The sequence below is a fragment of the Cynocephalus volans genome, chromosome 5, assembly GCF_027409185.1.
Source record: "Cynocephalus volans isolate mCynVol1 chromosome 5, mCynVol1.pri, whole genome shotgun sequence".
In the NCBI taxonomy this organism is placed as follows: domain Eukaryota; kingdom Metazoa; phylum Chordata; class Mammalia; order Dermoptera; family Cynocephalidae; genus Cynocephalus; species Cynocephalus volans.
The window spans coordinates 75,467,868-75,495,508 of record NC_084464.1 but is presented as its reverse complement, the minus strand read 5'-3'; the positions used below and the strand labels follow the sequence as shown (position 1 = coordinate 75,495,508).

At 32.8% G+C, this 27,641-nt stretch overlaps 1 protein-coding gene across 1 annotated transcript in view; it reads left to right on the top strand.

Annotated features, from left to right (window-relative positions):
* The window catches only part of LMBRD1 (LMBR1 domain containing 1), a 115,816-nt gene that overhangs the window by 53,397 nt on the left and 34,778 nt on the right, over window positions 1-27,641 (top strand). The window contains exons 6-8 of the mRNA XM_063097218.1: window positions 8,342-8,430; window positions 11,823-11,896; window positions 22,077-22,202. Coding sequence (XP_062953288.1) covers window positions 8,342-8,430; window positions 11,823-11,896; window positions 22,077-22,202 — 289 coding nt within the window. The remainder of the gene's footprint in view (window positions 1-8,341; window positions 8,431-11,822; window positions 11,897-22,076; window positions 22,203-27,641) is intronic.

Here is a 27,641-nt window from a genome sequence, read left to right as displayed (position 1 = left end):
AGATTAGGTGCTAATAAATCTTTAAAAGTTTCTGCTTATAATTTGGTTTCACAAATTTCAATACATACTTTCAATAAATAGAAAATTTTATTTATTAAATGTAATTTGTGATGGGAATAAAATTTGTCAGTAACTTTTTGTAGTTACAGGAGTTCTTAGAATGCAAATGTTTTATCATCAAGTCATGTTTACAGTTCCTTTTGCCTGCCTTGATGTGTCATGAAAAAGAGTACTCATTGAAAGGACATTTTTTAGTAGTTTAGCTATTTATTTTAGCTATGGAATATATTTTTTAAAGTCTTTTTTGGCTTTTTAAAGAAAGCCAAACCTACTCATATTAATTTGCTTTGTTAATGTACAGGTCCGTTGTCTGTAAACCTGAATTATCTATAATACGGATCAGCAAACTTCTTAAAGGTTATGTGGTCTCTGTGGCTCATCTCTCTTGTAGTTCTGACGTAATTGTAGACAGTATGTAAACAATAGGACCTGACTATGTTCCTATAAAACTTTATTTACAAACACAGGCAGCCAGTAGTTTGTTAACTCCCGATTTATTTATTTTTTATAGAAACATAATTGATTGTACATATTTGTGAGGTATAGAGTTGACTATCAGTATTTGTCTACAATATATGATGACCAAATCAGGATAATGCTAACCCCTGATTTAGAGCATGACTGAGAACCATCAATAAAACTACAGATCTTTGCAGCAGCTAGAATAAAAGAATAGTGAATTAAAGACTAGTAGTGTTTTGGTTGTCTAGGACACTGTTCTTTTCAGTACCATATGTAACTATTTGCATTAGGTATACATTTGGGTTAAGTTATTGACTAAATTTCTTGAAATTTTCTTGACGGTATTATTGTATTAGTCCATTTTTTGTGTTGCTATAACAGAATAATTTATAAAGAAAAAGTGGATAATTTATAAGTAGATAATTTATAAAGAAAAAGGGTTTATATTGGCTCGCAATTCTGGGCTGGCTGCATCTGGTAGGGGCCTCAGACTGCTTCCACTCATGGGGAAAAGTAGAGGAAACAGCACATGCAAGAGATCTCATGATAGAAAGCAGAAGAGGATTATGTTGTGAAAGATGAAGCCAGACTTTTTAATAACCTTTTCTCATGGGGACTAATCCATTCCCGCAGAGTTCAGTCACTCCCCTGGGAGGGCATTAATTTATTCATGAAGGATCCACCCCCATGACACAAACATTTCCACTGCCACCTTGGGAATCAGATTTCAGCATGAGCTTTGGTGGTGGCAAACATCCAAACTATAGCAAGTATATTTATAGTTTCTTTTAAGTGATGTATTTTTGCTGATAAAACAGTAGATAATTTTATGGCAAAGAGGTGGTCTAGGTTTAACTAATTCATACAGTGCTATGAAGGATGCATTAAAAGGGACATTTGGGGGTGGGGTTTGAGAAGGAGCCATGCAACTTCCTTAGTGCCTTCCTTAGTGCTTTGCTGATTAGTAATTTCTTCTGCCAAATACCCTCATTCAGCAGCTGGAAGTTCCATATTCCATAAAACTTTTGGGCATGAACAGAATGCATCCAAGTTCCTTGCCAGTTTTTGTAGCAAGAGTGATCTTTGCCCCAGTTTCCAGCAAGTTCCTTCTCATTTTGTCTGATATCTTCTCAGAATGGCCTTTACTGTCCATATTTCTATCAGCACTCTGCTCACCACTATTTGACGAGTCTCTAAGAAGTTCTAGACTTTCCTTGGTTTTCTGTAGTCTAAACTCCCACCAGCAGCTAGGCTTTTTTCTAGCTTGCTCCTTCACATTCTTCCAGCCTCTCAACACCCAGTTCCAAAGCCACTTCCACATTTTCTAGTATTGTAAGCAACACCCCACTTGTCTGGTACCAATTTTCTGTTGCTTATAACAAAATGTCTGGAACTGGATGATTTATAAAGAAAACAAAATTTATTGCTTAGAGTTTCAGAGGCTGGGAAGTCCAAAGTCCAGGGAACACGTTTGGTGAAGGCATTGGTGGTGGTGACAGTGACTCTGTGGTATTACATGGCAGAAAATGGCAGAGCAAAGAGAGACTAACCTCTCATGTGCTCTTCTTTTAAAGCCCACCGAACCACGTCCCTGACCACCATTATTAATCCGTTCACTATGGCATGGTCCTACAATCTAATCATCTCTTCAGGGTCCCTCCTTTTAATTACCATAATAGGATTTCTCACCCTCAACTGTTACAGTGGGAACTAAGCTTCTAATAAATGAACTTTGGGGACAGAATTCAGTCAATCCACAGCAGCTAGGTAACCATGGTAATAGTTTAGGTGAGATGTGAGGGTAGGAACTAGAGTAGTTATAAAGAGTAGACAAAAAAGAAACGATAAACTGTTTGGAAGATAAATGTGACTTGACTTGGTGATTGAGTGTAGGAGGTGAAAATCTTATTTTCAGTTCAGCTAAATTCATCATTTCAGTTTCATATCTGCTGAAATTCATTAGCCTTTCTTTTGTCTCTTCCTGAAGAGATAATCCAAATTAAGATAATTTGGTGAGTCAGATTGGGTACAAAATATTTTTACTAAGCAATTTTCCAGTTTTATTATTTTCAAGGGTGTGAAGGAAAATTGTAATCTTATTATGCTCCAGTTTTTATTTTGATCTAGTACTATATGTCTTTGGAAGCTGAGATACTCTGTATTCATTTTTTTTGAGAAGGGCTGAGGTTAAGAAAATATCTGTAGTTTTCTATTACACAGATGTGATTATACATATTCTAATTCTTAATTACTTTAGTATTATCATCAGCTAGTAAATTCCTGATAATCTTATTAACTGCTTTCTCCTTCCTCAAAACCAATATATCTATAATACAGCTTCGTTTGACTTCAATTGCCTTTTCATCTTTAGAAGGTATTCCTTTATATATCTTTATCTACAGGGCTGATATTTGGCTAGTGAACAGTGGTTTGCTCCTTCTGGTGGTTAAAAGGTTGAAATGGTTTCATACCAGTCAGCTGCTGTTCTCTGCCTTACTAAGTCTTCTTACCCTACTGTAGCCCCATTTAAAGGGTAAAGCCTGGTTTTTCAGTGTCCTACAGAATTAAAGTCAGTGTCTGTGCTGATTGGTTAGTGTCTTTCCCATTTTGGTTGTTAAATATTTTGAATATTATTGTTCAGGGTTTATAAATGGATTTAGTTAACTGTTTTGAATTCTGCTTATGGATATTTCTTAGTTTATGTGAAAATGTTTCAGGTCTCTTTCTTAGACTATAAAATCCTGGTGGTAAGGTAGCTGAGAACTTATTTTGAGTTTGTGCTCTAATTTCTACTTAAAATAAAAGTGAGTGCTCAAATGTTAACTCTGTGATGGATCTCTTCAAAATAAGTATTTTTTTCAAGTGATTCTGGTAGTAATTTGGGCCACTTGGTCTTTTTTATTTTTTTATTTTTATTTTATTTTATTTGTTTGTTTATTGGTTATGAATATTCATGATGCACAAAGCTGATTGTCACCACTCATGCCCAAGATATGATGGCCAGATCCATACAGGCAGCATGCTCATTACCACAAATTGTGATTATACTCCATGTCCCCCACCCAGTTATCCCCGACCTCTCCCTCCCTATCTCATTTACCCCACTCCACTTTGTATCCCTAGGTATGCTCTCTCCCTCTGCAAGTTCAACGCACCACTGTAGTCTTTCTTTCCTTCCTTCTTTCTCTCTCAGATCCCACTTATGAGTGAGTACATGTGGTATTTATCCCATTCTGCTTTGCTTATTTCACTAAACATAAGTTTCTCCAAGCTCATCCATGTTGTTGCAAATGGGAGAATTTCATTCTTCTTTATGGCATAGTAGTATTCCATGGTGTGTGTGTGTGTGTGTGTGTGTGTGTGTGTGTGTGTGTGTGTGTGTATAAAAAACACATTTTCCTTATCCAATCATCCATTGATCGACATTTAGGTTGGTTCCATGTCTTGGCTATTGTAAACAGAGTTGCGATGAACATGGGAGTGCAGGTATCCCTTTGTCATGATGATTTCCATTCCTTTGGGTATATACCCAGACGTGGGATTGCTGGATCATATGGAAGATCTATCTGTAGTTGTTTGAGAAACCCCATACTGTTTTCCATAGTGGTTGTAATAATTTTCAATCCCACCAACTGTATAGAAGCACTCCCTTCTCTCCACATCCTTGTCAGCATTTGTTATTCTCTGTCTTTTTTATTATAGCCAGTCTAACTGGGGTGAGGTGATATCTCAGTGTGGTATTAATTTACATTTCCCTGATGACTAGTGATGTTGAGCATTTTTTTCATGTATCTGTTGGCCATTTGTATATTTTCCTTTGAAAACTGTCTATTCAGCTCCTTTGCCCATTTTTTAATTGGGTTATTTGTTTTCTTTACTGTGTAATTGCTTGAGTTCCTTGTATATTATGGATATTAATCCTCTGTCAGATGCATAGTTAGCAAAAATTTCTTCCTACTCTGTAGGTTGTCATTTCACTCTGTTGATTGTTTCCTTTGCTGTGCAGAAGCTTTTTAGTTTGATATAGTCCATTTTGTTTATTTTTTCCTTGGGTGCTTGTGCTTTTGGGTTCACGTTCATAAAGTCTGTGCCCAGACCTAGTTCGTGAAGTGTTTCACCTATATTTTCCCTTAGTAATTTTACAGTTTTGGGTCTTATACTTAAGTCTTTAATCCATTTTGAGTTGATTTTAGTATATGGTGAGAGGTGCATGTCTAGTTTCATTCTTTTGCATGTGGGTATCCAATTTTCCCAGTACCACTTATTGAAGAGGCAGCCTTTTCCGCAATGTATGTTTTTGTTCCATTTGTCCAATATCAGATGGTTGTAAGCCTGGGGGGTGATTTCTGGGTTCTCTGTTCTGCTCCACTGGTCTGAGTGTCTGTTTTTACGCCAGTACCATGCTGTTTTGGTTACTGTAGCTTTGTAGTATAATTTGAAGTCAAGTAGTGTGCCTCTGGCTTTATTTTCCAATCCTAAAGGTAGTAGATGGAAAGAAAGATTTAAGATTGGAGCAGAACTAAATGAAGTAGAGACTCAAAAAATGACAAAAATATCAATGAAACAAAAAGTTGGTTTTTCAAGAAGATTAATAGACAGGCCGATAGCTAGGTTAACAAAAAAAAAGAAGAGAGAAGACCCAAATAACAAAAATCAGAAATGAAAAGGGAGACATTACAGCTGATACCACAGAAATACAAGGAATCATTACAGTATATTTTAAACAACTGTATGACAACAAATATGAAAACCTGGAAGATATGGATAAGTTTCTGGACACATACAAACTACCCAGACTGAACCAAGAAGAGATAGAAAACCTGAACAGACCAGTAACAAGCAACGAGATTGAAGTAGTAATCAGCAGTCTTCCAGCAAAGAAAAGGCAAGGTCTGGATGGCTTTTCAGCTGAATTCTATCAAACCTTTAAAGAGGAATTAATACCATTTCTCCTCAAACTATTTCAAAAAATTGAAGCAGAAGCCTTTCTCCCAAACTCATTCTATGAGGCCAACAAAACTCTGATACCAAAACCAGATAAAGACATAACAAAAAAGAAAATTACAGGCCAATATTCTTGATGAACATAGGTGCAGAAACCCTCAGCAGAATATTAGCAATCAAAATACAGCAACAAATCAAAAAAATTATACACCATGATCAAGTGGGATTCATCCCAGGGGTGCAAGGATGTTTCAGTATACAAAAGTCAATAAATGTGATATATAAACAAAATCAAGGAAAAAACTCATATGATTATCTCAGTAGACACCGAAAAAGCATTTGACAAAATTCATCATACCTTCATGATATAGACTTTCAAGAAATTAGGCATAGAATGAAAGTATCTCAACACAGTAAAAGCCATCTATGACAAACACACTGCCAGTACCATTCTGAATGGGGAAAACCTGAAGGCTTTTCCCTTAAGAACAGGAACAAGACTAGGATGACCAGTCTCACCACTTCTATTTAACATAATGCTGGAGGTACTAGCTTGAGCAACCAGGCAAGAGAAAGAAATAGAGGGCATCCAGATTGGAAAAGATGAAGTCAACCTGTCCCTATTTGCAGGTGACATGATATTATATATAGAAAAACCTAAAGACTCTATCAAAAACAACTAGAGCTGGTTAATAATTACAGTAACATTGCAGGATACAAAATAAATGCTCCCAAATCAGTTGCATTTATATTCTCCAATAAAGAGCTATAACAGAAAATGAAGAAAGAAAGTCCATTTACAATAATCACAAAAAAAATAACATACCTAGGAATCAATTTAACCAACGAGGTGAAAGATCTCTACAATGAGAACTACAAACGCTACTGAAAGAAATTAAAGAAGACAAAAAGATGGAAAGACATTCCATGATCTTGGATTGGAAGTATTAACATTGTGAAAAGGTGCATTTTACCCAAAGCGATCTACAGATTAAATGCAATCTGCATCAAAATACCAATGACATTCTTCACAGAAATGGAAAAAACAGTCTTAACATTCTTATGGAACAACAAAAGACCCCAAATATCCAAAGCAATCCTGAGCAAAAAAAAAAAAAGTATTTTTATTTAAAAAAATTTTTTTGGTCATATGAGGTCTCCTCTTGTGTTACTCTTGGTTTAAATGTTTGAACTGCTAAATAGCCCTGCTCAGGAGTTTGAATGTGAAAGTGTCATGAAGAGGAAGTGTTAATTAATTTACATTTGATTCCCTAAAATTGACATATTGAGACTGAATATTCTGAGTATGAATTTTTTTTTTTGATATTTACAATACTATGTATGTCTTTTTCAGTAGTACTGTAGATGACATTTTGGACAACATAGAAATTTTTGTTTTTCCACACTCACAGATTGGTTATTCCTGACTAACAAGTTCAAATCATACTTTCTAGGATATCCAGAAAAAACTTTATCAATTAAATTAGAGGGATATTATGTAGGTAGTTTTTTCTGATAATTAAATTTATATTAAGTTTATATTTCTGATAATTAAATATTAATATTAAATAAGTTAGTATTATTACAGATTTATAATATACAAAAGTTGTTAACTTTTGTTTTTGATTCCACCTTACTGCTTTAGTTTAATTGTTTGATTTTACAGCTGGGGCAACAAATAATAAACTTTTTATATTTATTGCTCTATGCTTGTGAGTAATCACTTGTCTTTCTAAAATGGTGAGAAATAAATTTCCAAGAATAAGAAGAATATAGTAAACTGTTGATAGAAACAGAAATTTAGGTAACCTCCTGACATGCTCTGCCCAGTCATCTTTTTATAAGAATTATCAGTAATACCAAGGCTTTTAAAATTAAAAACAATATTTTAGAGTGATTATTTTGTTTTACTTGAAAACATTATCAGAGCAGATACTTTAATATATTGTTGAACTCATTCAATATTTCTTCTTTACAAAAGAGGATAGATCTTGCTGCTTTGGTTACAATTAAAATTAAATTGGGAAGGAAGTAGTATTAGAGTTACTTTTTATATTCCTGTTTGATTTTCCACATATTTAATCTAAGTGATATCCAGACATTTACCTTAATCTCTGGATTATCTTCTTGTTTATTGATCTGGGCTAGATAATAAAGTGACCATTTATTTATTCATTCTTTCTGCTTTCCATATTCTCCCAGTCTAAGCTCCCCAGTCTAAGTCCTATGTCTCTGTTATTTCTGTGATCCTACTTCAGTTGAGGATTAAAAAATAAATAGAAACTACTTTCATTATACCTATCGGATAGAATCTTGAAAGATACAGAAAAATACTAAGAAGCAAGTAAAAATCACCCCTAATCCAAAAATGAGATATTTACTGTTTTATTATGATGTTTTTCCTTTGTATTCTTTTATATGCATATACATATATTGAAATAATTGCACATATTTATATTCTCTTCTATTGATTTAACATAGAGGTCTTTAACCTTTTTTTGTGCCGTGGACCTTTTTGACCATGTTAAACCTATGATCCCTTCTCAAAATATTTTACTTATTTAATTTTTGTTTTGTTTTCTCCAGCTTTATTAAGTACAGTTGACAAATCAAAATATTTTTATATGTAAAAAATAAAATATTTGGGATTACGAAGGAAACTAATCGAATACAATAATAAAACTATTAAAGCAAACGTGCTAAATACACAGATGAGAGCCTTCTTACACTCCTCTGTGCATGATAGAGATTTGATTTATTAATTCTTTTGGGCAAAAGTTGATCTTTGTGTTAAAAAGATTGAGTTTTAGACTGTTTTCTTTTATTCAGCTTTTTTTATCTTTAAAACCATTAAAAAGAGTTTTCTCCTTTGTAGTGCTTTTGTTCCATTGAATGTTCCCAATAACAAAAATTCTACAGAGTGGGAAAAGGTGAAATTCCTGTTTGAAGAACTTGGAAGTAGTCGTAAGTATTTTTCTTAAAAAAATCATAGTAATTCATTTTTCCTGATCCTTGGGATTTTTTTTGAGAAGTAGCCTATTTTTACTTTGTTAAAAATTTAACCCTACACTTCTTCTAACTTGCGGTTAAATGTATGCTAGACAAATTAGGAGCTTTGTGTTGCTAAGGTCACTACTAGGCATGTAGTTATTATGTAGCTAGTTTCTTGACTTCTTCATAAAATTACCCTGATGAAAAGAAACTTAATCTTTTCTTCAAAATGTTTTAGAAGTGAAGGTCTTATAATTTCTATATGATCTTTAATTCACTTAGGGTAATATAGAATAATATGCCAAAGAAATGTACTGGGTACTGGGTATATTGGTTTTTATTTTTAATTTTTAATTAATAAAAGAGAACCCTATATGATTGTTTGAGATTAATTTTTTATGCAAAATATAAATTACAGAGGTTTCATATGAATTAAATAATGTTTTATTATAAATTTATCTCACCAAAACATTTTGGCATTGCATTTCCACAAGTTTTTCCTAACAATCTGTGTGACCTATGTTTTTAGAGGAAAAAATAGGTAGATTCAGGGGTTTCAGTTGGAAAGCTGCTTAATCACTGAAAAATAGGTTTGACATTAGAAAGTGATATCAAATAAGAATGTGTACCATATTACTCATAATTTCCTCTGCATTTGAGCATAGTAACTTTATTTTCAAAGAAATCTAGAATACTTATTTTTATAAACATTATGCTAAAAAATTTTATTGCCTTTGTGAGTATTTATTCTAATAGGTACTGTACATTTTTTTAATCAGCTCTTCTTTCTTTTTACCCAGATACACTATTAAATGATGATTAAATTAAGTCTTGAACTCTGCTGTATAATTTCTTAATTTTCTTGCTTTCCACTTAAGATTTCCTTTTGTAAATTGTAGTCCATTAATATCTTGCTGATACCAGCAAGAATAAGGATAGCAGGCCTGACATCTAGTAATACTGAATTGTCAGGATTTATGCACCTTGATCCTATTGCTGAGAAATAAATTGTTTCTCTTCTTGCAGTTAACTCTTTCGGGTCTCTTGAGTAACTTGCTCTTCTACCCTAAATATTATTTCATAAGTTATACTAGTCTTTGAGTATTAGTGTAACTTGAATCAGTGATTAGATAGGTAGCAGTACTCTAATTTTTACACTCTCATTCACTTTAATGTTTATTTTATTTTATTTTATTTTTTGTCTCTAATCTGAAACAAGATATTCTAGGGTACATTTTGCTTGGCACTCTAGATCAGCTGTCTTTTTAGATACAAAACAGTCACCAACTATACTTAATTTCTACTCTTATTGTCAATCACTGCTCCCTCTTCCCTACATCAAGTATATTTAAGCCTCATGGATATTTAACCTCTTTAAAATTTAAAAAAAAAATAGATTTTATTTTTATAGCAGTTTTAGGTTTAAAGAGAAATTGAGCAGAAAGTCCAGATCCTATACCCTCCACCACCCCACACAGTTTCTTCTGTTATTAACATGTAACATTACTATGGTACATTTCTTACAATTATGAACCAATATTTATATATTGTAATTAACTCAGTTTTACATTAGGGTTCCCTCTTTGTGTAGTTCTATGGGTTTTGCCAAATGAGAATGCATAGATATTATGCATACATGTGTGCAGTCAGCATAACTGATTGCAATCAAGGTATAGAACACATTCATTATTCCGGATGATTCCTCAGTGTGCCTGTTCAGTTAATATCACCCATGAGAGGTACCACTGTTATGCTTTCTGCCACTGTATATTAGTTTTGCTATTTTTTTTTTTTTTTTTTTGGCTGTCATAAATGGTATCATATATTATGATTCTTTTTTGTGTATGTCTGGCTGCTTTCATTTTTAAATATGGTTTTAAAATTTATTTGTATAAATTGTTGGTTTCTCTTTACTCCAGCAGAGTAATACCTTTTATGAATATGCCACAACTTGTTTATTAATAGGATCTATTTATTATACAATAAAGATGTATGTGTCCAGATCATAGACCCTACCTACCATATCATATCATATGTTTTCAGCCCACATTTATTCATCCTTTATCCAAATGGGAATAATTCATTATGATCACTTTTGAATTCTTTGGTTCGGTTGATTTTGCCTGTTAATGTTAACTTTATGCTTGGCCAAATATAATAGCATAATATGCCATTTTATCAATTCTAAGATGTATTTTTTTCACATTTTCATGTCTCTGATTTTGGGATGTATTTAATAAGCAATGGTACCTTAAAATTGCTATCAGCTAGATGCCAGACTTGTCCTAGTTGTATGAACACCTTCTATTGATACTCTGTTAAAATCAAGAAAGTAACAGCATCAAAATATCTTTGATTTGATAAAATATAGTCTTAAAAAACTAAGGCTTAGAAATTTGCCTTGTGTAATTTGTGAATTTGTTAATAATATGCTCTCTTTACATGTTATGTGAAACTGAGCCATGAGTTTTAAGAAGATAGATCATTATAATTTTATTAATAGCTATAAAAAGATTAATGTTTATTAAATTAATCAGAACATTTTATTTGGTCCCATAGACCCTGAACTTAAACTAGATCAATACAAGCCAATAGGATCTGTATAAAAATCAGTAAAATTATTACTCCCATTTAAGAATATTCAAATTTGCATAGTATTTCATTACTTAATCCCATATATTTATTGGAAAGTGTCACCCCTACCCCTCACTCATTGGTCTTCCTTTAAATAATTTCTTAAATCCAATTTGTTAGCATAGTATTCATTTTTCTGGTGTTATATTTAAATCTGTTTTCTGTTTGTGTTTGCTTTTAGTTTTCTGCCAAGTGGGCAAGCTAGTCCTTTCAAGTTAAAAAGTGAAATTAACTTTAATTAAGATTTTAGTTTTAGGCTACATATTAAAAATTTATTTGAAAATTAGGAACAAAGAAAGTGGAAGTATCGAGATTGAGGGGTGAAAGGAGAAAGAGTCGAGGTCAATGGCTTTCCTATGTAATGTTATTTCTCAGGATCTGCCATTGAGAAAGGCCAGACAATCTTTTTTATCACCTTTTAAGTGTCTAATATTTTGCTGATCTCTTTTTAGGTCCAATAATTAGACAGTGATTTTCCTCTTAATTTAAGAGGTGAAGGGAAAAAAATCTTAGCCAGTCTGAAAGATCTTCTACAAATCAGTTTGTTAAGAGTGCTTTAAAAACTCTTTTCTTTGCTTCGAATTAGCACTCCAAGGACATGGTAGTATATATTGGTTTTATTCCTTCCAAATATATAAGGAGCCCGATTTTTTATATTTTATATTGATTTGCTGAATATAAACATTTGTAGTATATATGTACGTTTTTAACAAAGTTTTTCTTTCTTGCAGATGGTTTAGCTGCATTGTCATTTTCCATTAGTTCTCTGACCTTGATAGGAATGTTGGCAGCTATAACTTACACAGTAAGTGTAATGGTGAAAATTGAGTTAAAATTAAAGAATCACCTTATAAAGCAATTTTTTTTAACCTTAGTAATCTATTCAACTTAATTCTATTTCCCTGTTTAATATTTTAGTTCTTTCTTCAGTTTTTCTTCAGTTTTCTTTACCTAAGAGGAGGGTCAAGTGTTAAAAAATTAGTCACAGTCATTTTATCTTTATTTGTGAAATTTAGAAAGAGAAAGCCAATATGTAATATTCAAGAAAAAATTTTTAATTTCTGAATCTTGAAGGTGATTATATACAGTTCTCCCTTATATTCACGGGGGTTTGGGTCCAGGACCCTTCATGGATACCACAAGCCACAGATGCTCAAGTCATTTATGTAAAGGGTGTGGTCTTTGCATATAACATATGCAAATCATCCTGTATACTTTAAATCATCTCTAGATTATTTACAATGCCTAATACAATGTAAATGCTATGTAAATAGTTGTTATACTGTATTGTTTAGGGAATAATATCAAGAAAAAAAAGTCTGTACATGTTCGGTACAGATGCAACCATCCATTTTTTTCCCCAAATATTTTTGATCCACAGTTGGTTGAATTCATAAGTGCAGAACCCATGGGTACGGAGTAATAAGAGATTTAGTGATTTATAAGCATACCAGAACTCTGACCATAAATCAGTGTCTGTCACTGATTCAGTAGATTCATCCTACTTGAAGATATAGGATTTTTAAAATCAGATATTTTATGTAACTTGATACTTCTCCAGTATAAAGGATCTAATCTTATATTCTCAGAGATGGATTTTTTTTCAGTCTTTCTGGAAGTGGTAAGGTGTGGATTATAAATGACTGACAAACTTGTGTAGAGACTCCTCTTTGAGTCTTTTGCTCAAATTTAGAGGAAAAGGCAGTAAGAAATGCTTCCTTCTTACCTACCCCTGAGTTGTGCAAGAAGCATTAAAATTACCTGGAATCTTTTCAGATTAATGAAATTTATCTTTAAAGCAATCTTGATACTTGGAAAGATAGAAAATATTAGTTACAAAAGAAGCATTTTTTTGACATTTTCTCTATATGTATTCCTTTAGACATAAAATAAATGGGCTATTAGCAGGATGTAGTTTTCTTACATGCCCATTCATGTGCTCTGTAATAAAAGCTAAATGATGTATATTGTAATATCTTTAAGGTGCTTATTTAGGTACTCAGTTTTATTATTCATTTCCATTTTTGTGTTTCCATGTGTTACCACATAAGAAATTTGCCATTTGATATCAGTGGGTGATTATCCTCCCATCTCAGAGAATGCATGTACAGCGTGTTAGTTGTCTTTTAAGAAGCAGTCACAAGTTAATAACAAATTAGGAGTTAGACCTGGGCTGTAATTGCTATTCTGTGACTGATTTGTTTTGATCATCTTGGGTTTGTCTTTTAACCTTCCTGGATAAGTATCTTCCTGATTAAATGGGAATAGAAAATGCCTCACAGGGATTTTTGAAGGTCAAATGATACTGTTTGTAAAAGTGCTTTGAACACTGTAGGAAAATAAAGATATAGTAGTTAAAAAATTAGGAGAAACAAATGGAAAAAGAGAAAACCAATATGTAATCTCAGTATGAGAACTATGAAGAGTCTAGGATTTTACCCTACTTGCAGCCTGCCACAGTTTTATGGATGATGGACAAAGATGCAAGATTTCTGAGTCAGAAACAAAAGACTTTATTACTCACAGCAATAGCAGTAATCATAGAATCAGCATTTTCTTGAGCTAGTTACGTGAGTCCCAGTTCCCACAGGGCAAAGTGAAGAGAACCAGATGAGACCTGTACATAGTGGCATGCATTAAAGAAGAGTGGGTCTGTCTAGTTAACTTACTTGGTCAGAGTGTGGTGCTAATAACACCAAGGTCAAGGGTTCAGATCCCTGTGCCAGCCGGCTGCCAAAAAAATAAAAATAAAAATAAAATCAGAAAAGAAGAGGCAACCTGAGAAGCTGAATCTTTTATAATGGACAATAAGCATGCCTGCTCTTGGCTGCAGAGGAAGATGCTATCTGTAACTACCAAGGCTATTTGCTATACAAATATCCTTAAAAAGATAGTGTAGGAAAAAAAGGGCAGTTAGTGCCTAGCTTGCAAAATGTTCAGAAATGAAAGACCGATGGAGAATTGTCTCCCAGTGGTCAAGTGGCAAATGCTATGAAGAAAAATAAGGTGGCATAATGGGACAATAGTGGAGGCTGATACTACTGTAAAGGTCAGGAGTGATTTCTCTAACCTTTAAACAGAGACCTGAATGAAGCGAAAGTAAGCCAAAATGGAAGAGTCATTGCAAAGATTCTGAGGTGAGCACGTGTACAAGTATGCTGTATTTAGATAATAAGCAAGGAGGCAAAGCCATTGTGGCTGGAGCTCAGTTAACAAAGGGAACAGTGGCAGAAGTTAAGATGTGCTGTAGTGAGAGACTATGTTGTGGAGCCTTACAGACCATGGTTATGATTTTGAATTTTATTCTGATTGTGTTAAAAAGCCATTGTGAGGTTTTAAATGGAAAAGTAACAAGATCTAACAAACATTTGAATCGTATTACTTTGTTGGCTCTGAATTATATAAGCTTATGGGGGTGAGGAGTGGGAATAGAAAAAATGAGTGAAGTTATGAAAACTATTTGAAAGAGAGATTCCCTGTAGGAACAATACTATAGCGAAATAAATATTTTAAACTAATATAATTTTTTATATTGTTCAAATTGAAAAATTGAAAATAATAATTTAAACAATCAAACCAAATATAATAACCATATTGAAGTAGTTAAGGTATCCTTAGAAGAGATTTACTTTTTTAGAATACAGAGAGCTTATCTGAGGACATTGGTAAAACAACCAGAGGACCTTATGATAGGACTGAGACTGAGGTTGGGAATGAGAAAGACATGGAAGAGTTGCCAGATAGATAGGGAGGGGCCACTTAAGGCCTAAGGTCAAGGGAAAGATGCCAGTGTAATAGCGCACCGAGATCAAACTACCTGGGAGTTACGTGTTTTCATTAGGCAACATAAGCAATAAAATTATGATGCTTGGTGGAGAGGCTTAAGTGTGGATCTCAAGTCCGTTCGTACCTTGACCTACCTTACCGTCTAAATTTTTTTATCTTTGAAGTGGCAATAATATTTAAGTAATAAGGTTGTGGGGATTTAATTAAACAGTTCTTCAAGTCTTAGAATTTATTGGCCACTCAGTAACAGTTACTATTAGCTTAAACAGTTGAATATTCACAGTTTCATATGGTTTAAACTGTAGTTCCCATCTCTTTCCTCTCTCAGTCATAGTAAACCGGATGCTAAAATCAATTGTGTCATGGTCAGTGAGAATGTGCATTATTTAAGAATGAATATATCAAAGCTATATTCATAATTGAATGGTGGTTAGTTGGACTTGAAGGGGTTTGGATAGATAGATAAATATCATTTGAATAGCATGACAAGTGTGCTCAAAGCTCAGTGAGAGAACATGTTGCCACCAAGCCATGGTTTGAAGAGTTTTAATACCTAGTGTGCATAGAGGGAGAAGAGTAGTTTAGCTGAGATGCTGCTTAAGGGGGCATCATCGTGTGTATAGCTGAGCTCTAGTCATGAGTATGAGTCTTTGTGTGAAATCTGATATCTGATCCTTAACTTCCCCATCTGTAAAAATGGACCAGTAATACTTACTCAGGTGGTTTTATTGTAGGTCGGTGGTTAATAGTACTAATTATTATATATACTTGCAGTTGGGATACAAAGTTTTCTCCTAACTTATTATGAACAAACTTGAGAGCTGGGCTTTTCGTATGTTGTAGCATGAAAGAGGCTGTAGTACATATCCATGAATAGAAGAGCTTTACTTTTAATTAAAGTACTCTAAGTGAGAAATTAATACTTATAGTACTTTGAATATGAGGAATTATTAAATGTAAAATCATGTTTGTTACATAATATGTAACTGATTTTTGTATTGAGACTAGAAAAGTTTTTGTACTTTGTCAGTCAAGTGTGAATTTTGTAGGTATGTATTATTGTTTAGTTTAGAAACTAGTTGATTATTTAAATTTTATTAAGATTCTGACCATTGTCTTAAGGAATAGCCAAATAATTGGGCACTCGGTTTTAGGAGAAGCATATCAAACAGCATATTAGCTTGCCTCTTGTTTTAAGCTTAAATTGAAAAGGAACCTGATACTTTTTAAATTAAAAAAACTGAAAACTCTAGGTGCAATTATCTATGTAGATATTTTAATTTTTTGGTGCCACCAAGTGGGGAAATGTTGAATTATGATGTTTTCATGCAAAATGTATCATATGTATTGGTGAAGTGCCTATAGAAGCAGTAACTGCAAAACTTTTTATTATATACCCTTACAAGTAAAACTTTATATATGTCCTCCAGGATATTTATGAATTATAAATGCATATTGTTATGCTAGTCTATGTACATTTTAATGTAAAATATAAACTAATAGATTAAAGAAAATTAAAGTGATAAATTAAGGATTCAAATATAGAAATAAAACATTTAATATTTTCTTCTTATACCCATCAAAAGTTGTCTTGTCCCCATGTCTTAGTCAGTTTGAGCTGCTATAGCAAATATACTATAGTCTGGGTGGCTTAAGCAACAGTTATTTCTCACAATTCTGGAGGCTGGGAAGCCCAAGATCAGGGTGCCAGCAGGATTTTGGGTGTTTGGTGAGAGCCCACTTTCTAGTTTTCAGTTGTCTGTCTTCTCATCATATCTTTTCATTGTGGTGAGCAGCGAGAGAGAGGCAGCAAGGTGCATTGTGTTTCTTCTCATAAGGGAACTGATCCCATCCATAAGGGATCCACCTTCATGACTTAGTTTCCTTCAAAAGGGTTTTCTAGATACCATCACACTGGGGATTAGGTTTCAACAAATGATTTTGGTGAGATACAAACATTCAGTCCGTAGCACCCTATGATCTAGAGCAGAGGTTCTCAATATTTTGAGACAAAAATGCCTTTTAAAAGTCAAATTTCTCAGGCTTTAATGTGATATACCATATTTTATTGAGTCTATGCCACTGATTGTAAGATGTACCATTATTTTGTGTACCACTATAAGGAAAAATCCCTGACAGTGCTTTCCTGTCATTTATAATTTTTGTTTTATATGCAGTAGGAAAAATTTCTTGGGCTTATATGGATACTTTTAGAAAATCACATCACTTCTGTATACATAACAAGGAAAATATGAGTGAAATAAATTGGAAATGTATTCCTAAAACTTTACATTTGGATTGTGGAAATTCTGAATCACTTTTTGAATTGGTTATTGATGTTTCTGTTTTACTACACAATATTGTCTTTTATGCTATTAAGAGAATTGATGATTGAAGCTTTTCTTGAGTGCTCTACTCTTGTCTCTGGGATTTTTTAAAAAGATGCTAACACACCCATTATGTAAGTTGTTTTGTTGTTGTTTCTTGTCTTGCCATGTGAAAGGCAATCCCTTTGCGTATACCTAAGTAGAAAAATGCAAAATAGCTTCTACTTTGGGTATCCCCTTCCGTTAAGCTCTTAAAGCACTTGACTGTTGGCTTTGCAAGAAACCATAGAATTATGCTCATTGTTCCAATGAGTATTTGCTTTACTATTCATGCTTCTTTGTTCTCTTTCCTCCTGATATTTTAACTTTTTGTTTTGTTGTCAACTTCTAACACTTAGGGCAACTACTCTCAATAGCTGTACCGAGAATGCATGTAACTCAACTGAAGTGACTATAATAGTGTGAATGCACAGGTAATGACAACTGTGCCCTGACTTCTGCCTAGCCAATGCTTATAAGATGTTTTTAATTTCAAGATGCATCCAAATTTCAATGATGTTAAATGTGAGAAAATGTATGTCTAGAATCAATGAATAATTAAAAGTAAAGTTTTGAGTACTTGTTAAATGGATTGTTCATTAATCCTAATGGCATGTATGTCCTTGAATAATAGATTTTACAAATATGTGGAAGACATTTATTCAGTCTGCAGATAGTGCTCAGTGTTGACCCTTTGCAGTAATCTGAGGCTCACAGGTTTGAAACCGTCATTATCAATAAAGGAGAGATACACAGAGAAAAGGTGCCATCCCAAACTGAGCAGTGCAAGAAGATATTAGAAGTGTTTGTAGTTTGTCTATATTATTTTTAAATGTTTTGGTTTTAAAATAGAGTTGATGATTTATTCTTGGAAGTAGAAACAAATAAAATTGCCTGGCACAGAGGGAAAAATACCACATGTCCCTCACGCTTAAGTGGGAGCTAAGAGAGAAAGAAGGAAGAAAGACCACAGTAATGTGTTGAACTTACAGAGGGAGAAAACAGACCTACAGTTGCTGAGATGTCAGGGGGTGGGGGGAGGAGAGAATTGGGGAGACGTTGGGTGGGGGACATGGGGAATAATTGCAGTTTGAGGTGGTGGGCATGCTGATAGCATTGATTTGCTCACCACAACTTGGGCACAGGTCCTAACAGTCAGCTCTTGCCCCATGAATATGTATAATCAATAAAAAAAATTAAAAAGAAAAAAAAAGAAAAAGGTAACCACAGACTGAGAGAAAATATTTACCATAAAGATATATCAAAAAGAATTGTATTCATGATATTAAAAAAAACCTGTTACAACTCAATAATAAAAACCTAAACAACCTAATTTAAAAAAAAAAAAAAAGCATTTAAAACTGTTTTTAGCCATGTTGATTTTCCAGAACTTCGCTAGAGGGCAGTAGTAAGCAATAAAAGTTTTGTCTTTCTGAAAAGAATAGTGATTTTGTACATTTTTTCCAAAGAAGTCTGAGGTTTAATTAAAAAGATTGTTGTTTAAAGTCCTTAAAAGTTGTGATTTTTGTATAATGTTTGTCTTGCTTATAATAATCTATATATTATAATTAAATTTTCTAATAATCATTGAAAGTTAAACATACAATCCCAAAACAATCTAAAAGCTTGGTAACCAAATGGTGGCTACTTCTTTTACTTGCTGTCCTCAAATGATGAAAAATTCAAAAAAGTTGTTGTATTCTTGTCCCATATTACCACAAATTGTTATCAAGGACATATTTTTATTTTCTAAAATCTTCTACTTTGCGCTGTTTGGGAATTCATTTCAGCTGTTCTCATGAATATATCAGCTCGTTGTAAGGGAATAACTTTGTGTGAATTAAAAGCTTTCTCTTCTTAAAATATTTTTGGTCAAATATTATCTTCTTAGGTAAATCATTCTATTAATTTAATAAATGTTTGTTCTTGGAATAAATGTAGGAGGGAAAAGAATTAGGACCTAATTCTTACTTACTTACTACTGCAGTTATTACTAGTCTGCCTCAGAAATCTGATTAGCCAATTTTGGCAGATCTAGTGATAAAACAAATATGCAGACCAGTAATGTTAATTTACATTGCTATGTGCTATAACTGGGTTATAAGCAAGGCGCATTTACAAGTCAGGGAAGATTTCTCAGACATGGTGTAATTAAGCTGAGACCTGAAGGGCATTGAAATTTGCTAATGAAGTAGGGTTTGAAGGTAGGCATTCTAGATGAGGGCACTGCGTGTATTAAAGTATGGAGGCTGGACAAAGTCTGAAGTAGTATAAAATTGCAGTGTTTTAAAACCTGTGAACGATTAAGAGGCATGTGATAAGGTTAACAAGTTGAAGGAGTCAGGTCATGAAGAGTTTTGTATGCAGGATTACACTGATTTCTATTTACAAGACCAATAATTTTACCTCTTACTGAAAAAAAATAGCAAAACCACTTTTCTAAACAATCTTATATGCAGTTATATATATATATATATATATATATAATAGATGAACAAGTAAAATTTTTCTGGTTAAAGTAGCTGGCAGGCCCTTTCATGGCTAGCTGCCTTCTTATCTTCTGTAGTGGCCCTAGGGACAACTTTCCAGAATCCTAGGAACTCTTACCAGAACATTTTGAAAAATACCCTTATTCCTAGAGAATCTTAAAGGGCATTAACTAGAGGAATGGCATAATCTGACTTGAGTGTTAGAGTAAGGTCAATTTGGGAACAGTATAGAAGATGGATTTGTAGAAAGTAAAACAAGTAGACCAGTTAGGAAAATTTAGACGACCTTGTATTTGACAGTAGACTCTAAATATGGGCTACGTTGTTGATATTGACTAGACCCAAAGATTTCTTGTATTGAGTACTGAAGTTAGTACATTAAGGGATCCAAATCCATCCAACACAGATTAGAAAGCATTGAGGTAAAATGAGCTTAGTTTGGAGGTGGCTGGGAAGAGAGAAAAAAATACTTGAATATAAACTGGGTATAACAAAATATTACTGCCTTGGCATTTGGTTGTAGAAAGCAGCATGGTATATTGGACTGTTAAAATAATATGTGAGTGTGAAGAATCAGTAAATAGTTATAATGTAATGCTGTATTTTCATCAGTCTTAAATTATTATGTTACCTTTTTAAAATAATGTTTACAGGATGGATATAGAAGTACTAGAACAACCAAATAGGTCAAAATGATGATAGGGATAGGAAAAGTTAAAGGATCTGTGGAATACTTTGATTTCCATATGCTTTATTCTTCATATTTTCAGTACTTTGAGAATATAAAATTTAATATTAAAATATTAATTTGAACCCAATTATATATTTTTATTTTTATATTTTATCAAAGTATACATTTTATAAGTACATAATTATAAGAATTGAGTTAATTAGAAGAAAAGTGCTCTACTCTGTCCAAATTACATTTTCTTCTAATACAAACAGAACCTTCCATGACCTCTCCCTTTTTTTTTTTTTTTTTTTTTTGGATGATAGGGAAGTCAGAGAGCACTAACTTATGTTTTAACAATATTTAAAATGCAAAGCCTTAAATATTTCTTCTTTAGCAAATATAAGGGATTCGCATATTGGGTAATCATTTCAGCTAGGTAATTATCTAAATACAACATCCTGTAGAGTTGATATTACCTGATAGACTTATTTCTTATTTGGGGGATTTTCTTTTATTCATGTTCTTTGTTCATATTCTCTCTTCATAAAAAAAAGAAGGTCTAGTTTTTCAAAATTTATGCTTTGCTATTTGAATTGCAGTTTAATCAATATTTAATCAATGAATAAAGGAAGGAGACTCAGTGACGAATATTAAAGTAATTAAAATTGACAGTAAAAAGATCTGAGGACATCCTGGGAGTTGACAACCAGATAACAGCATGAGAGAAAGCATGCAGGATCGTGTAGGATATTTTGGGGTTTGAAGTAAAGCCAAAGAAGTGGTGTTTATTATCGCTTCTGCCCACACTCGTTGGCCTGAACTCAGTCCCATGGCTCTATAACTTCAGGGAAGAATGGGTAAAATAGTTCTGTTGTGTGCTCAGAAGGAAAATGAAAAAGATTTGAATATGAACTGTGATATCTGCTTCAGAGCCTGTTGCTGCAACCAAGAGGTGATTGTTGTCCATGTTTCTTCTAAGGATTTAAGGTCAATAGTAATTCTAAATAATGGTCACATGGCAAATGCCATTAATGTTATTAATGATTACAATAAAAAGTTATCATTTGGGACTAGAGTATGGAATTGGGTAGTATATATAATAATATGTATATTATTAATGCTGATTAATAGTTAAAAATTAGTTGTATGAAAATATTTAAAATACTTAGTATGAAGATTGGTTATAAATATTTAGAACTTTTAAATAAACTATAGGTAATTGATATGCTAATAAAATACCATGTATATATTAAAATACTTGTGTTTTACTAAAGGTTTATTGTTTACACTGGGAGGAAATTGTTTTCTTTTTCATAGAAAATAATTTTGTAAATTGTCTTTACTAATTCATACTATCTTAACCATTGATTAGCTTCAAGTTGTAATTTATTACTTTGATAAAGTATTATATTTACACTAAGTTTGTAACTTACCCTTTGAGGAATAGTTTATAAGTTTAACTCCGTTTAAACATAGATATGAAATAAACAGGAGAATTATGAGACAATATAATCATGATTTACTCCCATATACTGTATTCTTCAGTGACTATACTCCTTTACAACTTCTGACTCTTTTAAATTATTACTTTAAAGGACACTTTTACCTGAAAATTGTGTGTATTATGTTTAAAATAGTATTACTAAAATATTTTAATTTTGTTTTTTTTAGGCCTATGGCATGTCAGCCTTACCTTTAAATCTGATAAAAGGCACTAGAAGCACTGCTTATGAACGTTTAGAAAACACTGAAGACATTGAAGAAGTAGAGCAACACATTAAAACGATTAAATCAAAAGTAGGTTGATGTTTTGTTGTAATTGGGAAACACAAAATTACTTCGTCTTTGAACTGCTTTCGAATGGAACTTAAACATTAGCGAACCCATTTTTTACATTGTTTGAATTTTTTGCAAGGTATCTTTTAAGAAACACATCTATATTTTTAAATTTGTCTTCTGTGTAACGTAGGGCACTGGCAATTTGAGAATTTCTATCAGTGTTCTAACCACTAATAAACAAAACTTTTGCTTATGTATGATCAAGACCTTGCTATAGTCAGATATCCTGATTCCATGTGTAACATCATATTTTACTGTATCACTTATGTTCAAATTTTATGTATTAGTTGAATAAGTTAAGACTATATGTAAACACTTGCTAGTTAAATTTATTAAAAAATAAAAGTTGTTTTCCTTTATCACCTTCAAGTAACAGATAAATCTTAAAGATTGTAGGAAAAAAGGGGCAAGTTTTCAAAATTATTGTACAAAGCAATCGTGATCCTGATAAACCAAACAGTAATAGCACACACAAAACCATATACTGTCTTTCTTATGAAAGTAGAAAAAAAAAATTTTAACATAAATAAAAATATTAACAATTAAAACTATACTGTAAAAAAAATTTCATAATTATGAGGTTAGGTTTGTCTTAGAAATGCAAGGATGATACATTAGAAAGTATATTAAAGTAGTTTGACATATTGAGATTAATGAGAAATACAGACATCTTAATAGATGCCAAAGAGTATTTGGTAAAAGTCAATTTGTAGTTATGATTTAAAAAAAAAAAAAAGTCTTACCAAATTAGAAGAGAAGAAAATACTGAACAAAGGAAGCCTCTAATAAGTGTCATACTTTACAGTGAGTGAATAGAAACATTTCCATTAAAATCACATGTACTTTGTTTCTGGGGTCTCTCTGTCTCTCTGTTCTGTTCCCTTGGTCTGTTTCTATACCAGTACCATGCTGTTTTGGTTACTATAGCTTTATACTATATTTTGAAGTCAAGAAGTGTGATGCCTCCAACTTTGTTCTTTTTGTTCAAGATTGCTTTGGCTATGCAGGATCTTTTGTGTTTCCATACAAATTTTAAGATCATTTTTTCTATTTCTGTGAAGAATGTCATTGGTATTTTGGTAGGGAATACATTGAATGTGTAGATTGCCTTGGGTAATTTGGACATTTTGATGATGTTAATTCTGCCAAGCCATGAACATGGAATATCTTTCCATTTATTTGTGTTCTCTTCAGTTTTTTTCACCAGTGTTTTATGGTTTTCATTGTAGAAGTCTGTCACCTCCTTTGTTAAACTTACTCCTAGTATTTATAGCCAACTAATTTTCAACAAAGGTGCCAGGAATATACAGTGGGGAAAGGACAGCCTCTTCAATAAATGGTGCTGTGAAAACTGGATATCCAGATGCAGAAGACTGAAACTAGAACCCTATCTCTTACCATACATAAAAATCAACTCAAAATGGATTAAAGACCTATATTTAAGACCCAAAACTATGAAACTACTACAACAAAGGATAGGGGTAATGCTACCTGAAATGGGAATGGTCAGCACTTTTTTGAATGAGATCATAAAGGCACAGGCAACTAAAGCAAAAGTAGACAAATGGGATTATATCAAACTATAAAGCTTCTGCACAGTGAGGGACGCTATCAACAAAGTTAAGAGACAACCCACAGAAAGGGAGAAAGTATTTGCAAACTACATATCAGACAAGGGCTAATATCCAGAATGTACAAGGAACTTAAACAACTCAATAGCATAAAAACAAATAACCCAATTAAAAAGTGGAGACCTGAATAGAAATTTTTCAACAGAAGACATACAGATGGCCAAAAAGCACATGAAACAGTTCTCAAAATCACTAATCATCAGGGAAATGCAAATTAAAATCACAATGAGATATCATCTCACCCCAGTTAGAATGGCTATTATCAAAAAGACAGAACATAAATGCTGGTGAGGATGTGAAAAAATCCTGCATTGTTGGTGGGAATATAAATTGGTACAGGCATTGCAGCCATTATGGAAAACAGTTTGGAGGTTCCTCTGAGAGCTAAAAATAGATCTACCTTATGATCCAGCCTTCCCACTACTGGGTATATACCCAAAGATAATGAAGTCAATATATCAAAAAGATACCTATCCTTCCGTGTTCATTGCAGCACTATTCACGATAGCCAAGAGATGGAATCAACCTAAATGCCCACCAATGGATGAATGGATTAAAAAACTATGGTATATGTACACAATGGAATACTATTCAGTTGTAAAAAGAAATGATATCCTTCATTTGCAGCATTGTGGATGGAAATGGAAACCATGTTAAATGAAGTAAGTCAGGCACAGTAAGACCACTGCATGGTCTTACTCATATGTGGAATCTTAAAAAGAAAAAAAAAGTGGTTCTCATAGAAGTAGGGAGTAGAATAATGCTTACCAGAGGCTGGGAGTGGAGGGAAGTGGTGGGAGGAGAAGGGGTGGACTAATGGGTACAAAACTGTGCTATCTACCCTAAGTGACTCATTGTGCAGTATATGCGTGTATTGAAACAGCACACTGTGCCCCACAAAAATAAATATAAAATTGAAAAATAAAATAAGATGAAGATACAGGACAGTGATGTCAGTGTCATTGCTACACTTTAGCATATTTCTGGAGATTCTAGTCAGATAAGGAAGAATTTAGGCATAAACGTTGGCGGGAGGGGGAAAAAAGGAAAACAGTCTTTGCTATTTGTGGATATTTACCAACACAATCTACAAGAATCAACTTGACAAACTGGTAGATCTAGTAAGAGTTCATCAAGGTGCCTACATACAAACTTATAAAAAATCGTTAGCCTGTGGGAGGATGTAATAGAAAATGATCCCAGTCTCAATAGCCACAAATTATAAAATATTAAAAAATGTCAAGATCTTCCTGGTGGAAATTATAAAATTTGCTGAAATACATAATAGAAAATTCAGATAAATGGAGAACTCCGTCAGTTCCTAATTGGGAAGATTCAATATTGTAGAGATGATAGGTTTTCACCATTAAGGTGTAAATTGAATACAATCTATAAAAGACAAAAAGTGAAATTTGCATAAAACCTCATACCATTTAAAAGTGTTTTCTGAATTCAAATTATATATAAAATTTATAAAACATTAGCCGAAAGTAAGTAAAATTTTATCTTGGTGTAGAGAAGACCTTTCTAAAACAAGCCACAAAACCCAGGTGCTAATTAAAAGAAGACTGGTGAGTTTTAAATTTTTATGTTTGAAATTTATGTACTGAAAAAGGGCACTAAAAAGAAAATGAAAAACCAACAATAATGTGGGACAAAATCTGTAATACAGGTGATATATAAAGAGCATCTTCAAGTCAATAAGAACAAGCAACACAGAAATAATGAACAAAGGATCCAATAGGTAATTCACTGAAGGAGGAATAAAACTGTTTAGTAAAAATATGAAATGATGCTTCAGCTAACGAGCAATCAGTATGTTGACCAAGCATCCCAATTTACCTGAGACCTGAGTTTTCCAGGACATGGGACTTTTCAGTGCTGAAACCAGGAAAGTTGGTAAATCTAGTAGTAATCGGAGATGTGAAAGTTAGAACAAGTCTCTCTCTCTATATATTTTATCCTTTGGAAATCTTTTAAATTTTTACCTGTGTCAGGTGTTGATAAGAATTTGGGGATAGATATATTGTTTGTGGGAATATAAGATATACAACTTTAAAAAAAAAATTGGATGTGGTGACATGTGCCTGTACACACACACACCTTTTAATAATTAAAGGTTAATCCAACAATTCATCTCTAGGAAATCCATCCTACTGAATTATATGTACACATTTGTACCCAGATGTATAATGATGTTTATGGAATATTGTTAATGTCATTCACCAAAAATAAAAAGAAAAGGAAACAATCTAAATCTTCAAAAAAAACAGGTATTTGTTAAAGTAAGATGCCATGGTATATAATGTTCTGTGCAATGATGAAAAATAACGAGATAGATTTATGTATTTTGAAGAATATGTTTTGTAGAATCAGATTATGTCAGTTCAAATTTTGGCTCTACTGATTATGCAGATAACATCTGTGGGTGTTATTTTTCTCATCTAATAAATGAATATAATACTATTGCCTACCTCAGAAGGTTATTCTGAAGATTTAAGGAGAATAAATGTAAAAAAAGAAGACCTGTTTTAGGTACAAGAAAGGTACTTAAGAAATTTTAGCTATTATGTACAACAAAAAAAGTAAATATATTTGCATATATGTGTATGTATGTGTATGTAAGTACATAGATCATGTGTAGAAGGATGTTGGTGTGCTTAACAGTGATAATTATATGAAAGGGGAGTGGTGATAAGAGAGTAGGAAGGGAACACATTTTACTTTTTGTTAACAAGGGGTATGTATTTACATACTTTCTAACGACATTTTTTTTTTCCCGAATGAGACGGATGGTTGGCTACTGAGTTTCCATCCTAGTATTTGTTTCTCTGACCAAAAATTTTATATTGATTTAGTCATTTGGCAGTGCAGAGTAGATATCTATCCCTCATTCTCTGAAGCATTCACCAAATAGGCAGATAACTTGGATTTAAGTGGACCCTTACATAAGTTTTCTAAATATTTTTTTCTGAAAAAAAATTCCCATTTCTGGGATCCAGTTTGATAATAGCCAGTGTACTTAAAGAAATCAAGATAATTATGATCCAGTGTTTGTAAAGTGTGGTCTTTACATCACTAGCATTAACGTCTCCTGGGAATTTGGTAAAAAGGTAAATTCTAGGCCAGATCTACTCAAGATCTACTAGATCATATTCTCTGGGGGTAGGGCCTAGAAATTTGTGTTTAACAAACTTTTCAGGTGATTGTTATGCATGATAAAGTTTGAGAAGCAACAAGATAAGGTATGGAAGAGGTTGGTTGGTTCCAGAAGAACATGATGGTGCAAATATGTAAAGAGATTATTATGACTGTGTAGATCTCTTTATTAAAGGTTATTTAGTTTATCTTCATTATATCTGTTATTTCAAATTGATGCTACATTAGAATATGCTGGAGAACAATATGTTGCTTATCTGCTATGAACCTATTTAAAACTTAATAGGAATATTAAAGGCATTTTAATATCTAATGTCTTTGCATTTTTTAAATGTAATCCCATGTAAATGTTTTTCTTGTTTCCTATACAAAAAACAAATTTACATTCACGTTTTTTGTATTTGGCAGTTGTCTCATTGTAGTGTATTATTGTACCTAATTGAAGATACTTAGGGGCAGGGGAGTTCAAGTGGGAAAATGTGTCTGTGAGGTAGCATGAGAGAGGTAGTGCTAATGGTTACAGGAAGCATCACGTGAAAATAGATGGAAATTATCTGTTTGACAGGTTAGCTGAAGAAAGCATGACTTATTTGTAAAGGTACTTGCA